The sequence below is a fragment of the Notamacropus eugenii genome, chromosome 5, assembly GCF_028372415.1.
Source record: "Notamacropus eugenii isolate mMacEug1 chromosome 5, mMacEug1.pri_v2, whole genome shotgun sequence".
Classification (NCBI taxonomy): domain Eukaryota; kingdom Metazoa; phylum Chordata; class Mammalia; order Diprotodontia; family Macropodidae; genus Notamacropus; species Notamacropus eugenii.
The window spans coordinates 354,823,918-354,843,697 of NC_092876.1; the positions used below are offsets into that span (position 1 = coordinate 354,823,918).

General features: G+C 40.7%; 1 protein-coding gene across 1 annotated transcript; it reads right to left on the reverse strand.

Moving 5' to 3' along the window:
* Positions 1-2,768: 2,768 nt before the first annotated feature.
* Positions 2,769-19,087, reverse strand: GTPBP8 (GTP binding protein 8). Its single transcript, XM_072613998.1, has 6 exons — positions 18,736-19,087; positions 12,705-12,803; positions 10,847-10,977; positions 9,365-9,464; positions 6,660-6,778; positions 2,769-3,641 (listed from the first exon to the last, which is right to left on the reverse strand). Exons 1-6 carry the CDS (start codon positions 19,060-19,062, stop codon positions 3,560-3,562), a joined length of 858 nt encoding a protein of 285 aa, XP_072470099.1. The 5' UTR covers positions 19,063-19,087; the 3' UTR covers positions 2,769-3,559.
* Positions 19,088-19,780: the final 693 nt, after the last annotated feature.

Below are 19,780 nucleotides of genomic sequence, written 5' to 3' on the forward strand. Positions count from 1 at the left end.
AAATGCTACTTCTTCTGTGTTACCAAGTCAGGAAGCTAAACCTATAGCGGTTGGAATTCAGGAATAACTTCTGCTATCATCTCTCTTCCCCTCCCTCAATCTCTCAGACTTTACTCCCCCCACCTCAAAGGTTAACAGCCTCCCTGCCACACTGAAGAACCAACCAGCCCATAACATGGGAGCTGCTGCCAGGTTATGTAGGGAGGGGGAGTGAGGCAGACTCCCTGCAGCTGCAGACACAAAGGTGGTGCTCCCGTTCTCAACATGGTGACCAATCTTTTACCACATCAAGGAATAAACTGTTTTGCATAAGGGACTTTTCTAGATAAGTGAAACGTTGGCCTTTTTTCCATTTTCACTCTTTGATGGGTCTAAAATACACGTACGCTTCCCTTCCTTAGTAACAGCATCCAAAGTATGACTTAACTTTCTCTTAATGATTCTAGCCTTCCTAAATCAGTTACTGTAGAATATTTGCTAAGGTAGCTGATATAATTGGGTACTGATACCATGAGTTGCATTGGAAACTTTCTTTTTTAAGAAGCCAGCAAGTGAGCATTTGCTTCTTTTCTCTCTCATGATAAAAGCTATTCGGCTATGACCCATAGCAGCGTAATATGACTGCCTTTCTGAAAAATCACTGGCTTACAGACTAAAGCAGCCCACTTGCAAGCACTTTTCTTGTCTTATAGAAAATAAGCACTGATGGCCTTTGTCAGTTGCATTCAAGTCATTTCATTACTAATATAGATCACTTCATCTCCCTTTACTATCACAGGATTGATGGGGGTTTTGGCAGTATGCCCCTTTGTGCTTTGAAGAATTTGTGTTCCTGTATTTGGGGAAAGGCCCACCACCCCAATTCCAAATCTTCATTAGTATCAGATGACAGATCAATAGTTATTTCACCATTGGGCTCTGAGCTTCCTCATCTGTAAAGTGAAGGGATTAAGTTAGATGACCTCCAAGGTCCCTTCCAGCTTTAAGTCTATGATGCTATGTCGATGGAAGGGACCTGATCATTTCAACTAAAGCTCTTATCTTGCAGATGGGGAAAACTGAGACTCAGACAATTGGAGGTGGTAGGTGGCATAGTTGAAACATTGCTGGTTCTGGAGTCAGGAAGAAAAGAGTTCAAATCCATCCTCATATCCTTCTGGCTTTATGATCTTGGGCAAGTTACTTAAACCTCTGCCTCAGTTTCCTCAACTTCAAAATGGGGACAATTGTGCCTACCTCCCATGCTGGGAGGATCATATAAAATGCTTAGCATAGTGCCTGGCTTAAAAATAAACATTTGTTTCCTTCCTTCCAAATAGGTTAAATGATTTGAAACCAAAGCCACTGAATTTACTGGTTGCAGAGCTAAGACTCCCTAACATATTTTCCTATATAATACATGGTGAATCCATTTTTTTTCCTACGAAAAAGCAAATTATTAATTTTATTAATTATTTTTATTAATTTTATTAATTATGTTGAGTAAGGCCCTGGCTCATGAATTTAATTAGTGGTAGTACTGGCAGAGAAATATGACAAATATATAAAGATACACTAACCCAGGCTTTTCTGAATATACAGATGACTTTAGTAGAACTTTATCTTGAGGTAAATCTATGTTTCTTTGAGAAGGTACAGAAAAACAACAGAACCATTGAGGGGAAAAACTGTCAATGTGCATGTATGATATTTGGAAGCAGCAGCTCCAGTCACCAAAGGTTTTTATAGTGGGGTAGCCTGCACCATTATTTTATACTTGTGTACACACACACACACAGTCTCCCCCCACATGCAGCTAATTCTTTTTTAAATCAATTTTTTCGCAATTAACAGAAATCAATTTGCTCTTCCTCCATCCCCCTCTACAAAACAAAAACCTCAAACAACCATGTGTAGTCAAGCAAAAAACAAAAATCCCTGCATAGGCCATGTGTCCAAAAATGTCTCATTATGCACCTTGAATCTATTCACTCCTTTGTTAGAAGGTGGGCAGCAGGCTTCATCATCTTCTGTCTTGTGAAATCATGGTTGGTCAATGTATTGATGAGAGTTCTTAGGGGAAAAGCTTTGACAAAGTTGTTCAACTATTTTTGCAGTTTAAAACTAGTAGTATTTGACTCACCAGCACCTCTAAATGTGTAATTAATCAAGATTAACCAAAAATGGGCCCATTTCATCAATGTAAATTTGTATAACACTGATATACTCAGCCTCCTGCTATTGACCATTAAAGAAATGAGTTCTGAAAAAGTCACAGTTCTGTAACTGAGTTTGATTTTCATCAGCTACATCTAGACTCTTAAGCAGTTTCTCACTTTGAAATGTTAAATATGATTCAGACAACCATAAGAACAACTTGTCTTTCTGGTTAGTGTCAGGCCAAAAAAGACTGACTTTTCAATAAGAACTAATTATGAGAAACAGTCTCAGTGCTGTAATTTTGTCCTTTCAAAACAGTGTCATGGCGCAACTGTTTTGAGTTGCTTGGGCTGTGCATGAGATTGATTCTCCCTCCCAAGCTTTCATGTCACAGAGCATAAAGCTAAATTAATACTGTTTTGATTCAAAAGTTTGTATTTGCTTTTTTCAAGTATATCAGATATATATTTTCTTTTTTTAAGTTAATGAAACTTTCTTGGCTTGTCTTTTTGCCTTTCTCTAGATGGTATGGAAATTATAACATAAGATGCCTTCTCCGTTAGGTTTAATTTTGTTCTGTAATGGCTTAGATTGCTCTAGATTGTACTCTAGTAAATACTTCCCAACAGTTTGTTATAAGGCCCCAAATTTTATTGAAAATCTTACTGTATTAAAATACAGTTAAAATACATGATAAAGTATAGGCATACGAGTATATACCGTTCCAGATATGCTTTGTAGTATTTCTAAGTATATATAAAAATATGTTTTAAACAAATAAGACCAATGAATCCAGTGTGTTCTCAAAGGATGTGCCGGCCACAAAATTCAGCACACCTTGAGACTTCCACATTCTCCAGCTTCTGCTCAGGTTGGTTGCCTTTTGTTATAGGTTTGGTATTGGGGAGGTCATGACAGCTTCAGCCATGGAGAAGCAAAGCTGATTATTGTTGTAAGTTCTAGAGAAGTAAATGGGGGCGGGAGGAGGTGGCATGAGGAAGTGGAGGAATCCCAATGCCTACCTACAGGGAGGCCCTACTATCTGCAAGCCCTTTGTTCTCAGCTTAATCAACATGCTATGACTTCTCATGACAAAGAAAACTGACCCATGAGCAAAACAAGTTAAAGTTTCAACTTGTTAAAAAGATAATGACTTTTCAAGATAATTGTTCTGACTTTAACAGCAAGATTAGATCTCTTATAGACTCTTCTCAGGTATCAAGGTAATTTCCAAAATAATTGTTCTGAATTGAACATCAAGATTAGATCCTTTTTAGGCACTTCTCACGCATTAAAACTGGGGCAGAGATTACTTTGGGAACATGCAAATGGTCCTCTTGCCATGGTAAAGACAGACAACATCTAAAACAGTGCTGATGTTCTGGCTGACACAGGCCAGCCCTTTGAGTCTTTAGCCAAGCTATGAACTACTGATGTGAAGGTTTCCTGTTATATAGGCTATAAAGCATCGCAAAAGATGGATTCCGGAGTATGTCACAGAACTGTGAAAAGAAGAAAAAGAACAACTTGATTTTTTTTTTCTGAGTAATATCAATCTGAATTTATTTAAAACTTTTGAAATTGCTTTTCTGGCCTATATCACCTCTTGGGAACTCCACTTGTGAAGTAGTGATTATTTTTCCCAAATGCCTCTCTCTAAAACTTTAAAGGAGGCCCCTTAGTTCTGAAACCCTGGTATTTACTGAATAATCAATCAACTAATAAGTATTCATTAAGCACCTACTATGGGACTAGAACTGTGTGAGTCAATGGGGATACAAATACAAGGAATGAAACCTTCCCTACCTGCAAGCATCTTACATTCTCATGGTGGAAACAAGTATCTGTAAAAATGTAGACAGCATAAACCTAAAGTGAATAAATACAAACACAAGGTAGTTTGGGAGGGCAGGCACCACCCTGTGAGGGGTGGGACCCTGAAAAGGCTTTGTGTGGAATACAGGACTGGATCTTCCTCATCTTAGCAGTTTAGAGACACTTCATGCCAGACTTTTGACTCTCTTTTTTAAAGGCAGCTCTTCCACTTTGAACAGCTAAATCTATCCTTGTTGATCTTGACTTTATTTCTTCCCAACCTTCCTTTTTCTGGGTCCTAGTCCATTAGTTTTACTCAGAGTAGTAGCACTTCAACCTTTCAGTCACTTTAGTTGCAATCAGAATGGCATAGAGTATTTCTGGGATACATACCATGGATTTTTACAAAGATATAATGTGTAATATCTTAAGTCACAACATATTTGGGGTAATCACAATGATTCCTAGGTCATAACAATGCTTGGGTCCCATCATCCTGTAACTATAGTTTGGATTTTTTTTTTCTTCTTCAGTAGCATACCTTGAATTTGCTCAAACTACTCTACTGCTAACTTATAACTTCCTGAGACCAACCTTTATCATTATCTTAACATTAACAGTAAATGGGGAATTCTGGGAGAAGACATGTACGTAAAAATTTAAATCTGACCTACACTGGCATTGCCCAAGATGACACAGAATTGTTTCTAAACTGGTGTCTTGTTTACCCTAATGCCAGTGAATCATATTCCGAAAAAGGTCTTTTCTTTTTAGGGCTTAAAGGCTATTAATGTCATTCTTCTAAAAATCTTAGTGACTAATTTAGTGTTAAGGGTAGGATGAAGTATCAGAAGAGAGAAACTGCCACCTGAGTGAAAGGCAAGAGAATGATCCCGCTTTGATCCCTCGACACCCCCTCAGCTGCCTTTCCCCTCAGATTGGAGGGGTGGAGCTTCTCTTTATAGAGAGGGCTCATAATAAATTCTTTATTTTCCACCAGCTGCTTTGGTTGGTTTCTAATCTACATCATGACCCTGAACTGGGTACCCTCTGGCCACCTCCCCCAATCCGCTTTTCAGCTTCCTTTTGTATGTCCTTTTCCCCCATTAGCATGTAAGTTCTTTGAAGGCAGGGGCTGTCTTTGTCTTATTCGTATCCCCGTATCCCCGGTGTTCAGCATAGTGCCTGGTATGCAGAAGACACTTAAAAGTTTACTGACTGAAAAAGAACCAGATGGAGGGTACAATGCCCACACAGTGCTCTGGTTCTTACAGATTTCTCATCCCCGCAGGAGCGGCAGGTGAAATGAAGGTTTACTTAAGGTGATGAGGTAGGAAAGAAGAATCTGATGTTTTTGCCACTAGACCATATAATCGAAGCTGGTCCCACATGCTTCTGGGATAAAATACACCCCACCCCACCCCCCATCATTTAAACTCCATTAACAACCTGGCTGCAAGCCCATCTTCTCTGGTTGAGACTCAGGCTGACTATAGCCCTCTCACCTCTGCTTCTGACTTTGGACTTCACCTCCATGCTTTCTGGCCCCCTTTTCTGTGTGGGCTTTCCCCTTTAGGATGTAAGCTTCTTAAGGACAGCGATCACTTCTCTTTTTGGCTTGTATTTATATCCCCAGAACTTTAGCATAGTGCTTAGCCATAGAAAATGCTTAATAAACTGCTTGTTGCTTGGCCTGCATTATTCTCCCTCCCTCCCTCACTCTGTGTTCCAGGTATACTTGGCTGTTTTCCATAAGGGATATTCCCCCTCTGGCTTCCTTCAGAGGCTGTCCTATAACACCTGCCCTTCTCCCCTCCTAACACCCTCCATCCTCAGGTCAAGTGATACTTCCTTCAGGATTTCCTGACCTGCTGTCTCCCCCTTAAGACCATTTTGTACTTTGTATGTTGCTGATCTATTAGGGAATATGTTCTAGTTCCCTCTTCCCCCAATTTAAAATTGAAGCTCTCTGAGGGCAGGGAATGTTTTTACTTTGGTTTTTGTATCCCCAGCACCTAGGTTCGTTCCTGGCACATAGTAAGTACTTAATAAATGCTCTATCAATAGAAATTATTAAGTTCAGAAACAATAATCCTCTCTGCCTCACTGGAATAACCACTGGTTAAATTAGTGTTAGAAATAAATAATACTTCTTTATAGTCAGCAAGACTTTTTTTAAAAAATATGCTACCACTGCACCAAAAAGCAGAACAGCATTTCCCTCCTCTTCAAAAAGGCACTGATCTTTCCATTTCAGGAAATACAGGGTCCAAGCTTAAACTCTGACCTTTTGTTGGAAGTGATTAGAAAAGTCAGTTGGACCAAGCAGGGCCAGAATAAAGTGACAGTGAAGGACTGTTAAGGTAACAAGCAGATAAAGAAGAAAGGGGAGGAAACATGAGAAGCTGGTAAGAAGAAGCTGCTGAGCTGTTAACAATTATAAGGAAAGATAGTGGACTAAGAAGTCATGTTCATCTAGCATCTACCCACCTCCTCCAAGTCACACTGATTCCGCCTTGTTTCAGTTAATGTTTCTTCAACATCAGAATTTATTTTTTCACTTATTTTTAACGTTCAATCAAAAAAAATTGAGTTGCAAATTCTCTTCCACCTTTTCATCTATCCACTGAGATGTCAAACAATATAATATCAATGATATATAACATCAGAATTTCTTAAAAGTCAAAGACAGTAATTCAGCTTACCTGACAGGGAACAGCTGAGGAAAGCATCCCTGGGTTTGAGTATCAACAAATTCTTGGATCTGCAGAACTTGTTTTGCAAGATAACCTTTGGAAGCTTTGTCAATTTTTGTTAACACCATCTATAGAAATTCATTTCAAAGAGGAGAGTTTCTTTACAAAAACCCTGAGGCAAATAGTGCAAATATTACTTGTCCCATTTTATAAACAAAATTGTTGCAGAGAGATCAATTGCCTAAGGTCCCAAAGCTATTAAGTGTCAGATTTTAAATATTAGCATATTTACTTTTACTGGGAATTATTCCCATATCTTCTAGGCATTTTGGCCCACTAAAGACTGTTCCTGTTGTCTCTCTCTTTGGCAGCTTATTCTTAAGGGGGAAAAAAGATATACTGGAGTTCAAAATGAGCAGAATATTAGAATGTTAGACTTTAAGTTGAAATTGAGGAAGAACCATGATTTTAGAAACATCTGTGCTTTCCACACTAAGAATTTTAAACATTTTGTATAAAACAAATTCTTATCACATATGGCAATATAAAAAATAAACTAAAGGATTATTCATTGATTTTGCTGTGTGAGACAAAAAAATGTTGAAACTATCTTATAGGGCTTTATACATTCAGTAAAGTTGCTTTGGACTTTGTTCATTAAAACTATGAACTATGTTCATTAAGAAAAAAAAGGCAGGAGCTGGGACTCATATGAACAAAAATATTCACAGCAGCTTTTTCTTGTGGTGGACAAAAACTGGAAATTGAGGGGATGCCCATCAATTGAGGAGCAACTGAATGGTATATGAATGTGATGGAATACTACTGTGTTGTACATAATGATGAAGAGGATGGTTTCAGAAAAACCTGGGAAGACTTATATGAACTGATGCAAAGTGAAGTGGGCAGAAGTAGGAGAACAATGTACGCAGTAAAAGCAATATCATAAAGAAAATCAATTGGGAAAGACTTGGTAATTCTGATCAATGCAATGATCCACCACAACTCCAAAGGACTCATGAAGAAAAATGCTCTCCACTTCCATATCGAGAACTGATGGATTCAGAGTACAGACTGAAGTATAGTTTTCTCGCTTTTTTCCTTCCAGTATGTAGGCTAATGAAGAAATATATTTTGCTTGACTTCATACGTATAATGATCTTGCATTCTAAAGATATATATAGAGAGGGCTTGTGAGAGGAAGAAAGTTTGGAACTGAAAAACAAAATTTTAAAAAGGTGAGGGATGCTATATTTGCCTCAATCATGTGCTATAATTTTCATGAAATTCTTTGGTAAACTTTTTACAATTTTCTTGTACATCTCTAAATTTCTTTGAGACTAAATTGTAGTAGGATATGAGGGGAAGTTAAAACATTAAGGGTGCTTTAAGTATCCTGTGGCTAGCATTCTTTATTTACCTTAGATGGAAAGTGAGATTTGAAGTTCTTGTCAGAAGGTGGGCATGTAAAATTTACAAAAACACCAACCCTTCTGTGGTCTATCTGTTGTGTGTATGTCTTTAATAGGAGTGAATGGAGCAAGAAGGCAGGTGAGGCAGGAATTATTCCCATATTCTTCTAGGCATTTTGGCCCACTAGGGACTACTACTGATGAGGTTTGGGGATACTGGGACTCTGAAAATGTCAAGGCAGAGTTGCCTGGAATGAATTCCCACAGTCAAGCCTTCTCTTTAGTCAGGCAGTAAAATGTTTATTGTAACGCTTTAGCAAAAGTGGGCAAGGGTCCTTATGGAACCTGTGAGAGAGTGAGAATGGTGCTAGGGCTTAACTAGAAAAGGGGCATGAGAAAGGAATGCCAGGGATGCTAATTAGTTAATCTAAGGTTCCAGGTGTCTTTATGGGAAAGTGTAGGGAGCATACTAGATACTGAGGGAGTTGTCAGAGGCATGAACCTTGGGGATCTGGTGGGGAAGACCTTGGGTCAGCCAGGGACAAAAATCCTTTAGCCAGGCAGGCACCACTTTGTCTGTTCTGATAAGACAATGTGTTCTGCAACAAGAGAAAGTTTTCTCACAGGACAGGGGCCTACTAAGAAAATGGAAGGCTTCCAGAGATGTGATCTTACGGCTGAGGACCAAGCAGCCAATCATTCCCATCGCCTCTCTACCTGGGGGAGGTTATTCTTTAAAAAAAAAAGTCCTTGAAAAATAGTCCTTTTAGGGTTGGTAACATTCAAGATGGATTTTATTTTTTACAGGAATTCAATGTGTATGGTTGGGAACTTGTTATATACTATGTTTCAAGAATGTGACAGATAATCTGAATGCAGATTGTGTAAAATATATAGTTAGAATCACTGCAATAAACATCAACCATGGAGCTTTTGTTTTGCATGAAAAATAGTTATTGATCTTTTCTTTAGACAAATGTTCATGGTGTGTGTGTATGTGTGTGTGCATGTGTGTGTGTGTGTGTAGGCATAGATGTTTGGGTATGTTTTAAGCACCTGTGAAAAGCGAGGAATCAGGGCTTCATGTTACTTTGGGTTTGGTTTTAATATCAAAAGATTTAGGCAAGAAGATGGGGAAAAGAAAAAACACTGTAGGTCATATTTTAATTTAACAGAACTTTTACCTCATCTTCTAAAACTGAAGGCCTGCACATTTAGCCAAAGGCACAGACCTAACTGCACTGAGACATTTTAACATTTGTGAATACAAGCAGGGTGCAAAATAACTCGGTTATCACTTACCACATAGGGTAATGCAAATTCTTCACACATTTCTATAGCAATATTATCTGCCTTTTGAATCCCAACAACACCATCTACCAACAAAAATGTTCTCATCAAACTGTAAGATCAGAAACAAACAAATTACCATAATGACACTTTCAACTGATGCACCTTCCCTTTTCTGTTCACAGTCTCCCACTTCCCAACTCAACAAGCACATTTTTTTTCTTTAGGTTATTCTTAAATCATTCTCAGGCCATGGTCATTTGAGAATTCTCAAACCAAAAATACCATTTCACCAGGAATTTCAGTCTATGGTCCCCCAAAGGTGCTATTGTGTAGCATAGGGGTGGGGAGCCTGCAGCCTTAAGGTCACATGTAATCTTCTAAATCCTTAATAAGTACAGCCTTTTGACTGAATTCAAATTTTACAGAACAAATCCTTAAAGGATTTAGAAGGTCACATGTGACCTTGAGGCTTCGGGTTCCCTACCTCTGGTTTAGCACATACATACTTTTGGATAATTTTGCTCCAGTTAAATAGAAAACCACCAAACATTATAACACCGAGAATTAAAGACATTAACACCTACCAAACACTTAGAGAAATACTGTTATATAAGCTTACCATTTCAAATGAACATATGTGACCAAACTTCTAAGGTGTATGTAGTCTTAGCTCTGAAACTCAGGTATTACATATAATAGCAGTTAATATTTATACAGTACTTATCCATTACGACATTTATGCAGATTTCTAGAGAGTTCTCTATATATTATTTGTTCTTCACAGCCCTATGAGGTAGATACTATTATTATTTCCTTTTTACAGATTATTTTCTTTTTACAGATGAGAAAACTGAGGCTAAAGGTTAAGGGTCACACAGTGATAGTGTTTCTGAGGTAGGATCTGAAATCAGGTCATCCTGATCCATTATACTACCTAGCTGCCTCACATATAAAGAAGAAGCACTAGATTTCCAGCTTACCGTTAAAAAGGAAAACGTTTGGAAATAGTACTACACAGCTCATCAATACAATAGTGGTATGTACACGAAATGTTGAAGCAGCCAAGTATATTTTGAATGCCTCTCAGAAACTCAAGAAAGGACCCTTCCAGAAATGTTACTGAAGTTTCTTTCCATGTGACAAGAATATTAGATATTTTATCTTTTTTTCTGAATTTATCAAGTTTGGTAATGATAATATTCAAAAAGTAATCTAAATAAGAAAAGCAAACCAAGCTGAAGTATTTCTAGACTGAAGAAAGTGCTTAAAAGGATTAATTATCCGCACCTACAAACCGAAGCCAGTCATGAAATACTTTTGTCTAAAATAGTAATTCAGAGAATTACAAGCAGGCAAAAAAAAATGATTTTACAAATGTCTGTTAGTAATGTAACTTTTTAATCTCCCAGAAACTGAAAGACATAACTTTAAAATGTTATCTTAATACTATGTACTATGAACTATGTATATTGATAGGAAGTTTTTCCTTACTTTGGCCGTTCTTTCAGATAAGCTTCTACCATGCCAACAAAATCCTTAGGTGCTTTAAAACCATAACCTGGCATGTCTACCAATGTAAAATATTTTCCTACTTGGAAAAAGTTCATTTTCTTTGTGTGTCCCTGTTAAAGCAAAAGGGAAAATGATAGATTAAAAGAATTTCCAAATCAAAATATCTACCTGATCTGAATATTAAAGATCCTACCATGTCAAGGGTAATAGAAATAGAATAAGAATCCAGAGTCCCGACAATCATTTAAGTTATTTCTGCATTTCATTAAGGTGACTCTCAGAAATCTTCTCTTTTATCCATCTCAATGACCAGCACTGGGGCTGAAGGACCTATGTCATAGCAGAGAAGGAAGGAACTAGGGTCTCACAGCAATTTCCTATTTTCCATCTGGCTGTGTAAATGATCCAATAAGTAGGAGAAAGGAAGGTAGGTGGAAGGGTTCTTTGGGAATAGCTGGATAAGATTTTCTCTCTCCCCCTTACTAGCAATGGTCATAGGATTAAGATGCTAAGAATCAGGGGCCAGGGGCTAAGTTTTCCTAGGGATGAGGGAAGACTGTTGGTGAGAGCAGGGTTTGTCTGCTTTGATGTAGGGGAAAGAAACTTCCATTGGTTATCAGGAAGGAAAGTTGGTTAATTTCATTTGTTGTTGTTGAATTGTTTCAGTCCTGTCTGACTCTTCCTAACCTCTTGTGAGGTTTTCTTGGCAAAGATACTGGAGTGGTTTACCATTTCCTTCTCCAGCTCATTTTACAGACAAGGAAATTGAAGTAAGCTGGGTTAAGTGACTTGCCTAGGACCACATAGTTAGTAAGTGTCCAGGCTGGATTTGAACTCAGGTCTTCCTGAGTCCAGGCTCAGCACTTTATCCACTGCACTATCTAGCTGCCCTGTTAACATCATAAAGATGGTCATTAATACCAGAGAGGTATATAATAAGGCTGGGGACTTTCTGTACTCATGTGTATATGTATAGAAAAGTTGGCAAGGTACAGCTAAGGTTAAGAAATGAAAGAGTATGAATATGACTATATGAAAGTCTTTTGCAAAACTACACATATATAGCCTATAATTAATTGTTTGCCTTCTCAGTGAGGATGAGTGGGGAGGGAGGGAGAGAAGTTGGAACCTCAAAGTTTTAGGAATAAATGTTGAGAACTGTTTTTGCATACACCTGGGAAATAAGAAATACAGGTAATGGGGTATAGAAATTTATCTTCCCCTGCAAGACAAGAGAGGAGAGGGGGATAAGAGAAGGGAGGGATGTGATAGAAGGGAGGGCAGATTGGGGGAAGGGGTAATTAGAATGCATGGCATTTTGGGGTCGGGGGGAGGGGAGAGATGGGGAGAAAATTTGGAACTCAAAATTTTGTGGAAATGAATGTTGAAAACTAAAACTAAACTAAAAAAAAAAAAAAGAAATGAAAGAGTATGTGAAATCAGAGGCTCTGAAATAGATGTTGAACTATAAGTGGATTTTTCCTAGAAAAGAAAATAAAGGATGTCCACAAGAAGAACAAGTGAAACAAACAAACAAAAAATTACTCTGTTTTGGAAAGGCATAAAACTGTTGGTAAACATACCAAAAAATAATCCTGCCTTTCCTTCCAAAGTAGACTAGTAATAAAAGCATGAAAATGCCCTTCTTTCCTTGCCTGACCTAAGTTACTTGCCTGGAGTAAGTTAGCTCATGTCACAAAGGAATGGCATCTACCATCAAAGAACATAGCCCTTGGAAACTTAAGAGAAAAAGGAGTTTTTTTGCATCTTCCCACCCATCACCACTCAATTTACAAAACAGATATGTTCCATTCACCTTTAAACATTTTAAACATACCGGCTTTTTTGAAACTCTGACTTCAACTTCAGGGGCCAGGGAAAATAAAGCCTTTATTAGGGATGATTTTCCAACATTGCTTCTTCCTATAAAGCAGACCTTACAGAAAAGAGAATTAGTAAAATAACAATATGAGACCTGGTTTTTTTTTTTCTGTTACAAACTTCTGTAAAGAGTACTGTCTTTAAGGGTCTCCCCCACTTCCAGACTCAGAGGATGAGAAACTTAAATTTGGCTGAACCTACTGGAAAAGAAAAAAAAAAAAACTAATACTCAGGAATATATGAGCTCTCTACTACAGGTAAAAAAAAATTGTTAGGAAGTTGCAATTTTGTAGCATTTCTGAGGCATTTCAAGTGCACTCCTAAAATACAAATAGATTATTTAAATTCAAAATATTTACTGAGCATTCCCTAGGTGCAAGGTGCTGCACATTTTAAGAAAACTGTCTTTTAAAAAAGAGCAAACAGCATCCCCTGAGCTCTACTTTCTCACCTACCGTTTTATTGAATAACCACTGAACGTTAAGTTAGAATCTGAAACTATTTGTAAAGCCATTTCCTGCAGGGCAGGATCACAAATCTAAAGTTGGAATAGAGCTATTCAGCCTCTTCAATTTTCAGACAAGGACACTCAGGCTCTTGGAGATTCAGGGACTTGCTCAAGATGATATGTCCCAAAGGTAATGTGGCTGGGATGCCTTTCCCGGTGACATTAAACCAGCAAGGCTTTGTCAGCTGAATCAGTTCAGGCATTGCCAAATTAATCAGGAAATAAAGCATGTATTGGTTTTCCAGACTTAGGAAGGGTGTGCTCCTAGTCTACCAAGATAATGTCATTCAAAATGTGAAGTATTCATGTAATTGTCTCAAAGAGCAAAACGCTTCATTCTCGTTGACTTTCAGTCAAACAGCAGGCCAGCAGAGTTTTACTGGAATTCTTTCAGTGTTCAAATTTAAAGATAGGCTTGACCACTTTAAAAAATGTATAACCAGTGCACCAGAGAGCAAGGCACGTTTTCTCCTCCCCTGCCCTGGCCTCAATGTCACAGTTACTGCCAAGCTGGGCCCTTTATATCAGGATGCTGATCCCTTTCCCTCCCTGCTCCAGCTGGGTGTGATGTGGAGCTCTCGCCTGGGCCTGCTTCCCCCTTCTCAACAATCACTGGTCAATGACATGGCCTGCTCCTTCTCCCTGAGGTCCAGCCAGGCTTATGATCTTCCCTTGGGAATTGCCCCTGAAGACTCCTTGGCCCTCTCATCTGCCCTGCCTCTGCAGTGTAAAGGAAACTCTTCCACCTGCTCTGCAGCTGAATTCCCTTGTAGGTATGTGCTGTCTCCTCCAATGAGAAGGTGAGCTCCGTGAGAGAAAGGGCAGTCTCTCTTTTCTGTTTGTATCTCTGGTACTTAGTACAGTGATAAAAGTGCATCATAAGCATTTAATAAATGCTTCCTCTTCCCCTTTCATCTAAGAACTGACTCCTGATTATCATCACTAATGGAGGAGTAGAAAAGTCTGTCAATCAACTGGTGGAGGGTTATAAACAAACCCTAATGGGAGAACATAAAAATCTTTGTTTTTAATAGCAGAATTACTTTATAACACAGATGATAAATTCAGATAAACTGTGAGTTAGGACATGTCTCCCAAAATGTGATTTTATCCAGGTGGCATGGTGGATAGAGTGCTAGGCCTGGAATCACAAAGACCTGTGTTCAAATCTGGCTTCAGACATATACTCCCTGTATCACATTGGCCAAATCACTTAACCCCTCTCTGCCTCTATTTCCTTATCTATAAAATGGGTATAATAATAGCACCTACCTCCTAGGACTCTTGTGAGATCGAACGAGTTAACTGTGCTAGATGCTGTACAGATATTATCTCATTTGATCTCACAACCCTGGGGAGTAGGTGCCATTATATACAGATATGTATACACAGACACACACACACACATGTATATGCTAGTCATTATTCGTATCAGTAGTAATCTGCTTAAGCATGGTTAACCAGTCCTAGCTCTCAGCATTAGTAGGTATTTTGAATGAAGAACACTGATTTAAATGATAAGGATTAGATTGAAAAAGGGAGAGGCAGAGTGTCATATTGAAACAGGGGCTGGGGTTGGAGTCTGAAGGCCCTACTATTTATTAGCCCAACTACTTGCTCTCATGCTTACTGTCAATGTGACCTTTGGCAAGTTACTTCTCTGGGTTTCAGTTTTCTAAATGGTCTCTAAGGTTCCTTCCAGCTTTCAGTCTATGATCCTATGAAGAAAACTGATATGTAATTATATTAAAGAAAATAATGAGACAACGGATGAAAATTTATGAGACACTTACAAAAAAATCCTCAGAGGAAAATTCCTATCTCTGGGCACTTTAATTAACAAACAAGACAAGGAGAACCCCAATGAATTGTGCATGGAGCTACAAAAGCAAACAGGAAATCACCAACTTAAAAATCCCAAATAAGCACAAAAGCAGAATTCTGAGAATCAAAGAAGAAAGAAATAAAATAGAAAACTGAGACTATTTAGATGATACGTAAAATAAAGAACTATTTCCTTACAAGACCAATAAAACTGACAACATTAATTTGATCAAAAAAAGAGATGAGAGGAGTGGAATGGTTATAGATATGCTTTGAAAAGAAAAAAAGAACATCAAGGGACAAGGTCAAAAGAGAGAATAGAAGAAATGGGGGGTAGGATAGGATGGAGGGAAATATAGTTAGTCCTATACAACATGACTGTTATGGAAGTCTTTTGCAAAACTGCACATATATAGCCTATATTGATTGCTTGCCTTCTCAGTGGGGATGGGTGGGGAGGGAGGAAGGGAGAGAAGTTGGAACTCAAAGTTTTAGGAACGAATGTTAAGAATTGTTTTTGCATGCAACTGGGAAATAAGAAATACAGGTAATGGGGTATAGAAATCTATCTTGCCCTACAAAAAAAGAAAGAAAATGGGGATAAGGGAAGGGAGGGGTGTGATAGAAGGGAGGGTAGATTGGGGGAAGGGGTAATCAGAATGCAGGGTGTTTTGGGGTGGGGGAAGGGAGAAATGGGGAGAAAATTGGAAACTCAAAATCTTGTGGACATGAATGCTGAAAACTAAAAATAAGTAATAAACAACAAAAGAAAAAAAGAACATCAGTAAATGATTTAAAAATAAGCAGAAGCTAGCGGAAGAAATTTTGGGAGCAGAGACAAATAGGGTGCTATTAGAATTACGATGTAAATTTAAAATATACAATAAAAAAGGATAGTGCACATAATAGAAATTCATTGTGCAATGCAGACCTCTTTTTTTGTCCTTTGTATGGGGAGATACTGATATTTGTTAATGTTTTATCAATTTCATAATAATAAAAGGGAAAATTAAAACACAAGTCAAAGTGTCAAAATTAACCAGATTCACAATGAAAAGGAAATAAAAGTAAAAAACTATTCTACTCAATCATATATATGTTCCCAAACTTCCCTGCAATCGAATGAAAGAGATGAATATTTATAAAAATATATCTAAAATACCCAGGACATCCAGTTTCTGTATAATCCAATTATAAATGAATTCAAAAGGGGGTAGGAGGTCTGGACTGCAAAATCCTGGAAGGGAATTAATGTCCAATGAGCCTGGAAAGGAACACAGAATGTGAATGAAGAGTGAGAAAAAAAAAAAAGTCTAGCAAAAATGTCAGGACTCGGGTTGTCTGTCTGGGTTTATATAGTCTAGTCTAGAATCAAGAGAGAGTCATTGACGATACTGAGCAGTGGAGAGATGTGACCAGATCTGTACCTGAAGATTATTTCAGAAGTTGTGTGGAAGATGGTTTGAAAGTCTGGAAGCATGATGACAAAAACCAGACTGTGTCAGGATTTAAAAGCTAAATATTGTTTTAAGAACACTTTGAGTAAGTTATTTTGACTATTATAAATGCCCAAATTAACTATAAAGGACATATGAAGAAGGATGCTACCTGAGAAAGAACTGACAGAAGTATGTATGGAATAATTTTACATCTTTCTCTCTCTATGTCTAATGGGGGGAAGGAGGGGAAAGGGGAAAAAAAGAAATTTACATGATAATTTTGGTGTATATTTGAAAAGAACAGCAAGTTGTGCAAAGCAGATTTACAGTTTCATGTACAAACAAGTCAAACAGGCTTCTGCATTAACCAGATTGAGAGGTGATCCAAGGGCCTGGTAGCTTAGTGTGAGTGGACAGAAATGGTAAAATTTGGTGAACGGCTATTTGGGGTAAAAAACTGAAGTTAAAGCAGAGATTATGAAAGTACAGTGGAGCCCTTGACAGAGAGAGGGAGGTCTCTAAAATAGAAAGGCATGCAGTGATGGAGAACTTAGGATGTCTTGGAGGCATCTCAAACTTGATGTATTTAAACCTGACACAGTTTGAATAAATAGAATATAAAACAGAGACTACTGAGTCGATACATAAAATAAAGAACTATTTTCCTAAAAGACCAATAAAACTGGGGCATCCACTTTGAAACACCCAAAAGACAACTAGTGATGAGGCGGAAACTCAGGGAAGATGGGGGATGGATACATGTAGTCCTGCCCAGTCACCCATAGACATTAAGAGCTAAACAAGAGAGCTGGTGAGGTTAGAGAGAGAATGGATAGAAGGTGAAGAGACGAGGGCCCAGGATGGAGGGCAATTTTAAGAGGAAGGAGTCTCAAGAGGAGAAGGGGGTGGCTGGTGACCACCAACCATCCTACCGCCTCTGCACTTAGCAAGCTCTTCATCACTGTTTATTGAACTGAGCTCTGCAATCACTCTAGAATATTTTATTGCTTTTCAGTTGTGTCTGGCTCTTCTTAAGCCCATTTGGGTCATTCTTGGAGAAGGTACTGGAGTGGTTTGTCATTTCCTTCTCCAGCTCATTTTACAGGTGAGTAAACTGAGGCAAACAGGGTTAAGTGACTTGCCCAGGGTCACACAGCTAGGAAGTGTCTGAGGCCACATTTGAACTCACGTCTTCCTGACCACCTAGCTGCCTCCCTGGCATGTAAGGGCAGGTTCTGTTCTGAGACCAGAAAACTGGGCTGGAGATGGGAGAGGGGAGATAGGACCCCTGGTGAGCCAGAAAGAACACTGGACTGGCCGTGAGAAGACCCGGGTTCTAATGTCACCTCCCCTCCTCCCAGCAATCACGTCACCTCTGAGCCCTACGTGGTGGTGGCGCTGGGGTGTTAGGGTGGGCTACTCCTACCCTAAGGAGCCCAGCCGCACCCCTGCAGAGCCCCCTCACTTTGTTCATCAGAAATGGGGAGATGGCTCTGATTGGGAGACCGCTGCCCTCAAGCCCCTCCCCCTGACGTATGCACGTATGTACGTCTGGGAGACGATCACACTTAGAGAATGGAAGAGCATTCCAGCCTCTCGGGAGGGAGGAGGCCGCTGAGCGGAGCGTGGCCCCCCGGGGGCTGCGCCGCCAGCACCCCCCTCCTTATTAAGGAAGCTGGCACAAAGGCGGCCTCGTCTGGGCCTCTCACCCGCCCGGGGAGGTAGGCGTTATCATTTAGGATGCGCATTTTACAGATGGGGAAACTGAGGCCGGGAGAGACACGAAGTCACGCGAGCCAGTCGGCGCCTGAGGGCGGATTGGAGCTCCAGTGCAGACCTCTAGGCCCTGCCAGCGGCTTCCCGTAAAAGGGGGCGATGCCCCCGCACCGACCATCTCAAAGGCCTTTGCGAGGAAGAAGTGCCCCCTGAGAGCCCGGGGCCTAGCGGTACTGAGAGCGGAGTTCCCATGTGCCCTCAGGCGCCTCACAGCCAGCTGCACGTGGTAGAATAGCTCCCGCCTCCAGGGGGCTCACGTCAGACGAGTTAACCTACAGAATCTGGAGTACCGCGTGAATGTGAGCTACGATTCCGTGTTTACTGCTTGCCCAGCCTCCTGGCTGCTAAGTCGGCCTGGGCAGCAGGGACGCAGGGCAGCGCGCAGCGGCCGCCGGGCGGCCCGCCCCTCCCTCCTCCTCCTTCCTCCCCCTCCCCCTCACCTCGGGGCGGGAGGGGGTGGGGGCGTGGTCGAGGCGCTCCGCGCTGCTGACGTAGTCAATCCGGTGGCGGGGCGCCGGGCAGAAGGCGGCCTCAGCTCTCGCGATATCTTCTAGGCAGGGGTCGAACGTCCTCACGTGCAGCTTGGCGCTCACCCCGGGGACCAAGCAGCGCTCCAGCTCCTGCAGCGGGAACACCACACCCCTCTGCTCCCTCTCGGGCAGGCGCAGCACTTCGGCGATGGCTGCCGGCCCGAGCCGCGCTCGCACCCTCAGCGCCCGCCGGGGGACGAGCCCCGCCAGTGCGGCTGACCGCCCCGGCAGACTCATCTTTAACTCGGGCGGCAGAACCCCGGAGCGCCTGCGCAGAGTTCTCGCGCTGCCTCCTGGGAGTTGTAGTCTTTCTACAACTCGCCCCACGCTCTCCTCCAGCCGCATCTACCGCCACTTGTACTCTCTCGTAACTTGCGAAGTGAGAGAGCTTAGGGCTGGACGCCAGCGGAGTGTATGCAAAGATTGTTCCTAGCGCTCAGTCCCCACATCCAATCAGGTGCCAAATCCTGTGGCTCCCTTATCACCTTGTGCTTGGACCATTATTTTGCAATAGCTGGAGGTGGTCTGCCTGCCTCAAGTGTCTCGCTTCTCTATCCATCCTTCCTGTATTTGTAGCTCTGCCGCTGTCGTCTCTCTATTCAGTCACCTCCCTTGACTCCCTACTACCACCACAACTACTGACAAGACCTAAGCCTGAAAGGGACGGGTCTCCCGGTGCATCCTGGGCCGCCTCCAGTCATCCTGGTGAATATCTGGTCATTGGACCCAGATGGCTCAGGAGGAGAAGTGAGGCTGGTGGCCTGCGCAGCCCTCCCTCCCTCAAAGCAAAGTCAAGTGCAAGTCATGTCATCATCTCCCTGACGTCAGGGTCTTGTTCGAGGTTGAAGGACCAAGCCAAGAACAGACACAGCTGATATTCAGTCATGGCTCACTCTTTGTGACCCCACTGGGGTTTTCTTGCCAAAGATGGTGGGGTAGTTTGCCATTTCCTTCT